This window comes from Hippocampus comes, unplaced genomic scaffold, assembly GCF_001891065.2.
Source record: "Hippocampus comes isolate QL1 unplaced genomic scaffold, H_comes_QL1_v1.1 scaffold180, whole genome shotgun sequence".
Taxonomy (NCBI): domain Eukaryota; kingdom Metazoa; phylum Chordata; class Actinopteri; order Syngnathiformes; family Syngnathidae; genus Hippocampus; species Hippocampus comes.
The window spans coordinates 1,296,750-1,305,282 of NW_017805076.1; the positions used below are offsets into that span (position 1 = coordinate 1,296,750).

The window sequence follows — 8,533 nt, forward strand, 5'->3', positions numbered from 1 at the left end:
AGCAACCACCACACTGGTTTACACATGCGCAGTAGTCCAGGAAGTATTTGTTATTGTTAGTTTCAGACGCAGCAAGAACGTTGCATTGCTCAAATGGCTACAAAAAGGACTTTTGGATGTCAAGCAGCTAAGAGAAGAAGAGCTCTGAGGCTGGAAGAGAGGGTAAAAGTGATCAAAATGAAAGACGGAGGAAACAAAATAAAAGACATGATCCAAGAAATTGATGTAAGTGAAAGTGAATTCTGATCGTAAATTTCGCAATTTCTTTCCCTTTTTTTTATTGCTACACTGACTATATGAAGTGTCAAATAAGTGTATGCTCATATTTATGCTCTATTGGAATAAAATAAAGAGTACACATACGTTTGTGTGTCTGTGTGTGTGTGTGTGTGTGTGTGTGTGTGTGTTTACACCTGAGATAAAATTTGGTACACTGAAAAACCCCCTGTTGTGAAAAATTTCTTGCTGCAAACATGATTTCGTTGTAGAGGAGTTTCACTGTAATGCCATCTTTTTCATCTAATGCCATTTTGCTTTGTGTCTGATAATGCCATTGATTTTTGTTTCTTTTTCAGTTGTTGCCATGAATTGGACTGGTGAGCTTGCGCTTTCATTGTGGAAACGTTTATCAAAACAAACTAATGTCTAACTGCAACACAAAGAGTGTTCCGTTTATACTTCAATCTTGGTAGACATGATCCCGTACCAGCTCGAAACACCATCTTGTTATGGGTTACCAACTTCAGAGTTACTGGATCTGCATTGAAACGAAAATCAACCAGCCGACCTCGCACCGCCAGAACTCCATTTCATCTTTAAAACATGATGAAACAGAATGGCATATGTATTTTTTGAAAATAAAAACTTTTTTTTTTGTTTCTTTATTTGCCTTTTATTTAACCTACAAATGTGTCAGATCATTTTGCCTGACCATGTAGAACCATTTTTCATCTCAGTGAAAGCGCCAACTACTGGTTAAAGGAAATATGTTTTAATCTTTGAGGTTTTTTCCCAGCGGATTAACAAAATTTACCTAATATTTGATCAAAAGATTGTTTAGGCCTTCATGTTGTTGCCACAGTCTGTGACAAGGCGCAGTTCTCCATTAAAGAACACTGATTTTGAGGGTCTAAACATGTACAACAACTCATGAAACACACATACTAGGCCTAGCAAAACCATCAATATTTTATTAGTTTATTGTGCAATTAAAAATGGCAAATGGTCAATGGGCTGTCACTTGTATATCACTTTTCTACCTCGGGTCCTCAAGGCGCGTGAGTTACCTCATTCACCTGCTGATGATGCAGCATCAAGAACAACTGGGGGTTCAGTATCTTGCTCAAGGACACTTAGACATGGTCGTAATGGACCGGAATCCAACTACCAACCTTTGGGTTGGGTAATGACCATTTTGCCACTTTTTAACAAACCATTACCGGTTGTATGTTTCACCGAGAACTATGAACATTTGGTGGTACATGTAACTGCCCAAGACCTACAAAAAGTCTTTTGGAGACATATGCTAAACCTAACAGGAAGTCCGCCATTTTGAATTTACTTTAAAATGTGGTGTCTCGTTGATAACAAAAGCTGCTATAACTTGACCCACATGATCATATTTTGTCAATATTTGACACACTTGATGAAACTGGCCCTGAAGACATCTACAATTTTATTTTTATCATAGTGGCAGCACCACATATTGGCTGAAGAAAATGTTATCCCATATTTACTCAGAAGTGTGTTAAGCCTTAATGATAGTGCAACACTAAGTTTGTGGATTTTAACTAAAATCTGTTGCCATGGCAAGGCGGCGTTTGCCAAGAAAACAACACTACTTTTACGGTTCTAAATATGCAGAAAAAAACTAATGACACTTTGCTAACACATCACGCCTGGCCACAGGATCAATATTTTATTAGATTCAACACCACCCCCTCCAAATCTTTTATGAACATGTCACCAAGATTGATGAAATTTTGGAGATATTGTATATGTAACAGCCCAAGACATACAATTAAGTCTCCTGGAACCATATGCTAGAGCTGGAAGTCTGCAATATTGAATTTTCTTTCACGTTTGGACCCATTTTTGGCCTTTTATAGTGGTCACGTTAAAAAAAAACATTATTTTGAAACTGTGGAACTGAGAACATTTGGAGCTACAGTTGCACCTCTTTTCACCCCAATAACGTTCACATTTCAAAGTCCTGACTTCACATAACTCATTTTCCATTTGCCGATTTTGCTTACAATGAACACCTTTATTACATAAAATCCATTATAACGACCAGATTTTTCAATGCCACAGTTTGTTTAATGTCTTACAAAACATTTTTTTCTTCATACTGTAATTGACATGTTTATAGCGTATTACATGTTCATGTTTTTTACATCTATAAATGTTCATAATGTATTATATTGCATATATCTTAGCTGGGGGCCATTTAATTGGAAATGGTTACAACAAACTACCATTATAATGTACAGATTCGTGATGTCCCACGAGGTACACTGTAATGAGGTTCGTCTGTACATGTAACTGTCTGACAAAAAAAGTCTCTGAGCCATATGCTGAACTGAACAGGAAGTCAGCCATTTTGAATTTTCTTTCAAATTCACACCTATTTTTGGCCTTTTACTGAGGTCGCATGTTAAAAAAAATTCTGCCTAGGGATTTTATCCGACTGCCTTAAAACTGTGGGTGTTTCACCTTAAGACGTTATCTGATTCGCTTATCCGAATGACAGTCACGGGTATGCTGGTGTCTATCCCAACCATCGACGAGCAGTAAGCCTGAAATGATTGCCGGCCAATCGCAGGGCACACATAAACAACCATTCGCGCTAACAATAACACCTAGGGACAAATTCAAAAGAATTCAATTATCCTACATTGCATGTTTTTGGAATTAGGGATTTAACGGAGTACCCGGAGAAAACCTACACAGGCATTGAGAGACCATGCAAACTCCACACAGGAAAGCAGTGGCTAACCTTACTGGTTAGCACGCCAGCCTCACAGTGCAGATGTCCCACGACCGTAAAGCCCTGGAAACGAAATGGATATCACTTTGTATTTAAATTTTCGACTTTTCCAAAGAAAAATCACTCAAATTGCAATCATCAAAGGGAATGTAATTTCACTGTGTAGTTCTTGACACAAAAATCTTAAACTATGAATGACAGTTAACAAGTGAAAGTTTCTTATCTATTTAAAGTGCATTATTCTCATCCTGATCTTCTTTCTGTGGTAAGCATTCAAAGATCAGCAGTGTGTAAAATATTGTGGAACTTTTGTTTATTTCACCACCTGCTCAGCCAACCACCCGATGTGTTTCAGGTGAGGCTGTGGGGAGACCGAGGCAGAGGCTCCCAGGTAAGCATTGATGTGAGCCAGAGTCTGTAGGAGCAGGGCGGCAATATTGGTGTGGATGGCAGTGAACCAGGAGTTGGCAGTGGGTGCATCTTTACAGCGAAGTACCACTGTGTGCTGCCCATCAGGGGAATGGAGCTCCAACAGTCTGAAAATGAAGAAAGACAAAATATAATGGCTGGTGTCGGGCGAAATCTTGCATCTCCAAAACCATGACTTTTCAGGAAACAAATACAACCCCCCCCCCGCCCCCCATCCCAAAAGCATGTTTTTTTTTGTTTTTTTTTAATTTACACACTGCATTGTCAAACAGAGCACGTCATTTTCAACACTTAACATTAGTCAACGATTTGTAAAAATGACATGGGAACTGATAAAGAGTATTGGTTTTGGTTTGGGAATAAATAGGAATTCGACTTAATTTGGACATAAGAGGTTTTGATCCAACACCAGCAAATTAGGGCTGTCGAAATTAACGTGTTAACGTAATTCACTTTTCAAACCATTTTTACACCTTAAATGGTGTATTTTTAATTGATCTTGTGCTGCCTCTAGTGCAGTGGTTCTTAACCTTGTTCGAGGTACTGAACCCAACCAGTTCATATGCACATTCACCGAACCCTTCATTTGTGAAAAACAAGAATATGACTTTTTACAAATTCAAGACATACAAAACACATTCATTAAAAACAAAAAAAGAGTAAATAAAATTTAAAGGCTTAAATATATATATTTTTTTAATTTTACGACGTACTACCATGACAGTCAAACGTTGACTACTGAGCGAACTAAATTTCCCGCAGCACTGATTGGACAAATGTGGTCATCTGCAGCCAGTGATGACTAAGCGGGCGTGTCATAACTAATTGACAAATTCAGTCGGGTATGTCTTAGCCTCCATGGCAGAGGCTCCGTCGAACCCCTGAGACCGATTCACCGAACCCCTCGGGTTCAATCGAACCCAGGTTAAGAACCACTGCTCAAGTGTGTGTCGACATTGGCCCCTTAGGCGCAGTGTGGTTCATGCATGCGTTAAATTAAAAGAGCAGGGGAAAAAAAGTCCCAATTGAACTAAATTATTAGAACAGAGAATGGAATAGGAACAGAAAAGAACAGAATAGGAAGGATATTCATTCATTCACTCTCCCCTGCTTATCCGAGGTCATGTCACAGGGGCAGTTGCTGGAGAAGCCCAGACTATGAACAGAATCAGTGACAAGAGCAGTCTTGGTGGAGTCCACCCCCCATAGGAAACAAATCCGACTTACTGCCGGCAATGCAGCCCGGACTCTGACACCAGTTGACCAGGGATCGAACAGCCCTACTAAGGTGCCCTGTACACCATACTTCCAAAGCACCTTCCACAAGATCCCCAGGGGCACATGGTCAAATGCCTTGTCCAAGTCCACAAAGTACATGTAGATTGGTTGAGTGCACTCCCATGCATCCCCCGAGTGGCCTGCCGAGGGTGTTGGTACCATGGCCAGGAAGAAAACCACACTGCTCCTCCTGAATCTGAGATTCACCTTCCCGACAAACCCTCTTCTCCAGCACCCCTAAATAGACCTTACCAGGGATGCTGAGGAGTATGATGCCCAGTCGTACGAACACACCCGCCGGCTACCCTCTCTTAAAATGGGGAACCAGTCGCCAATCTAGAGTCACTGTCCCCGATAGGTCAATGCGATGTTGCAGAGGCATGTCAACCAGGACAACCTTACAACATCCAGTGTCTTTAGGAACTCTGGGCAGATCTTATATCCACCCGGGGGCCTTGCCAGCGAGGAGCTTTTTAACAATGTCGGTGACATCAACCCCAGAGATAGGAAAGCCCACCTCAGAGACCCCAGACTCTGCCTCCTAATGGGAAGATCAATCGAACAGGAGGTAGTCCAGATTAAATAACTGTGTTTGACACATGGTGTTGTATCTGGATGAGTTCAATGCACTGATGTTCATGAACTCATTCATATTTTGGGTGAGCGTGAACTAAACAAAGTGTATTTTTGCTTCGTTAACAATTCTGTGAAAAGGCTCATTCTGGGGCCACTGAACAGTTTTCGAACGGCAGTTAATTTTTGCTCAAGATTGCCAGGCTTTCTCTTGTTAGGCTAAAAGGAGAAAAAGCTGGTTTAACACATCGTAAATGAGCCCGGTGCATACATTATCAAAATAAGATGCATGCTTGGAGGGGGCAAAAAACAAAAAAAGCACAATGACACACCACTACGAGCACCCACAATCCCCATACCAGCAAATAAGGTGTCCTCATGATAATAACAATAATAATAATAAAAATAATAATAATAATCAGAGAGCGGATCAGGAGGAAAAAAATCTGGAATTCTGCATAAGCTGTGCTGGCCCATGGGTGTGAATATTCTTGTTCAGTGCTTTGCTCCAGATATCTAAAGTTTAAATGACAGTTTGAAGGTGATTTATTCATAGGACATCCATGTTTTTTTTTGTGCTGTTATAAATCAATAGGGACCAACCAGTCAATCGCAGTCGAGTTGTGGACCGCGGACTGGTCCCAAGTTGACCGCGAGGGGTGTAAGTGAGGAAAAAATAGATGCTTTTTTAAAGTGTGTGTGTCATTATTATTACGCGATAGCCACCACACCCTCTCAGTCCCACGCCCATGAAAAAAATATTTAAAAAATAAAGTAGCATTGTTTTTAAAATGTTCCACAAGAACTACGATGGGATGCTTCTGCACTTTCCATGCTACGCAGTTGAAAGTGTGTCCTTGCAATTCGGGATGGACGATTGATTGAAATTTAAATCGTGATTTCGATTTTGGATTCTCCGCTTCTTTAAAATCATAGAATAGAAGAAAAACAATGGATGTGCAGAATGGTGGGGTGTGTTGACGAGTTCTTGACTGTGTGAAAGTAGATGTCACACTACACATAGTCACAGAAAGATAAGCAAAAGTTGACATTCAATGACATAACATTTCTATAATTCGTTGCCTAATCCACCTACCGTATTTTCACAACCATTCGGCGCACCGTATTGTTGGGCGCAGTCTCACTAACGGGTGCTATTTTGGTATTTTACACATAGACAAAACGCACTGTATTATTGGGCGCAGTTTTACAGTGGTAAAACATACGCCAGCTTAAACATACGGCATGCGTGCACGCACGCTAAAAACACGTTAGCTTGAAGCATACGGTAGCATGCTAAGACATACGGATACACGCTAAAAACACGTTTTTAAAAAGGCAACGGAAGCAAAACTGAGTTCAGTTGCATTTTATTTAGCCAGCTTACAATGTACTCACGTTTTTTGATTGATCAAAAAACGTGAGTACACAGTCGAACAAACGTGAGTACACAGTCGAATGGTGACTGTGGAGACGCTTCTGCCGGCTGCTCTTTGATCAACAATCCACCGCTCCAGTTGGTCTTCCAACTCGGGCCACCTCGCCTTCTGTCCACGGAAACTCAGCTTCGTCTTTTTGACTTGGCGAAGCTCGTTCTCCTGCTTCCTCCATTTGCGAGCCATGGATTCGTTGACTTGAAATTCTCTCGCAGCTGCTCGATTCCCATGTTTCTCCGCATAACCGATGGCTTGAAGCTTGAACTGAGCTTTGTAGGCGTGTCTCTTTGTAGAAGTAATTTCGGGGGTTCTTAGAAACCAAAACCGAAGTTGTTTTGCAATAACGCACATATCCACACTTTATACAGGTGCTGGTACCTGCTAGGGGCGTGCCTTTAGCATCCACTTACACGTCCACCCTTCACTCATTGGCGGACTTCTTCGCCGCATGCCTGTCCTCACTCACGTCAGCCTTTTCTTTTTCTCTCTCTCTCTCTCTCTCTCTCGCTCTCTCTCTATTATATATACACGCCCACCCTTCACTGATTGGCCGACTTCTTCGCCGCATGCCTGTCCTCATTCACTTCTGCCTTTTCTCTATATAAACGCGCGTCGGCTCTCTGTCAGGTTTTGGTACTCAGCGCATACACAAGACGCTCCGCATTATAAGGCGTGCTGTCCACTTTGGAGAAAATTTTAGACTTTTAATGGCGCCTTATAGGTGTGAAAATACGGTACTTTAAATACAGGACGACAATCTACAAACAAAAAGAAAGTTTCGCAATGGGAGACCCACTATCCGCAATTATGAGCGTTTTTTTTCATAGAGAATTTGAAAACCAAAGCTATTCAAACGGCACCACGGCAATACAAACCCACTCTCTGGAAACAATACAGAGATGACATATTGGAAATAAAGACTGGACATGCACAAGAACTCAACAGATCACCGTAACACCATAGCTAATACCGAAGAAGAAACACATCGGACTATATCACATAACACCCGCTCACTCAACAACAAAGCACTCGTCTTCCACGAATTCATAACTGACAATAACCTGGACTTCCTCTTTATCACCGAAACCTGGCACAAACACCTGGACTACTTCTCACTCAACCACACCCCCCCACCTGGTTACACCTACATCGACAAGCCCCGCCTCACCAGCCGAGGTGGTGGGGTGGCATCAGTCCATAAAACAGAGTTTAAAATCAGCACTATATCCACCTCACCCACTGAGTCCTTTGAACATATCACCTTCAAATTCCCTGGTCCCTCCCCCCTGGTCATTGCTGTCATTTACCGTCCACCGAAATTCCACCGATCATTTTTATCAGACTTCTCCGATTTTGTCACACAGCTCTCACGTATCTCACCGCTCCTTGGCTACTTTAACTTCCATATCGACAACACCAACTGCAAACATGCCTCTGAATTTCTTGACCTTTTGGACTGCCTTAACTTCACTCAACATGTCAACTTCCCCACCCACACCCACGGTCACACTCTGGACTTGGTCTTTTCCACCGGTCTCACCATTGAAAAACTCTCTAGCACCAACCTCAACATTTCCGCTCACCTGGCTATCACTCTCGACCTCCACCTCCCTACCCCCATTCCCAAGGAAAAGCGCACCATATCATTCAGAAACCTCAAATCCGTTTCCCTAACTGACTTTTCTACCTCCGTCCTCAACCACCTCTCCATACTACCTCCTCCACTGTCCCATGACCCCACTGTTCTCACCAACTACTACAACAGCACTCTCTCCTCCTGTCTCAATCAACTCGCCCCCATCAAAACCAAATCTGTCTCCTTCACTCG

General features: G+C 42.0%; 1 protein-coding gene across 1 annotated transcript in view; it reads right to left on the minus strand.

Annotated features, from left to right (window-relative positions):
* Nucleotides 1–8,533, minus strand: part of sntb2 (syntrophin, beta 2) — a 47,634-nt gene that overhangs the window by 21,294 nt on the left and 17,807 nt on the right. The window contains exon 3 of the mRNA XM_019865285.1: nt 3,315–3,525. Coding sequence (XP_019720844.1) covers nt 3,315–3,525 — 211 coding nt within the window. The remainder of the gene's footprint in view (nt 1–3,314; nt 3,526–8,533) is intronic.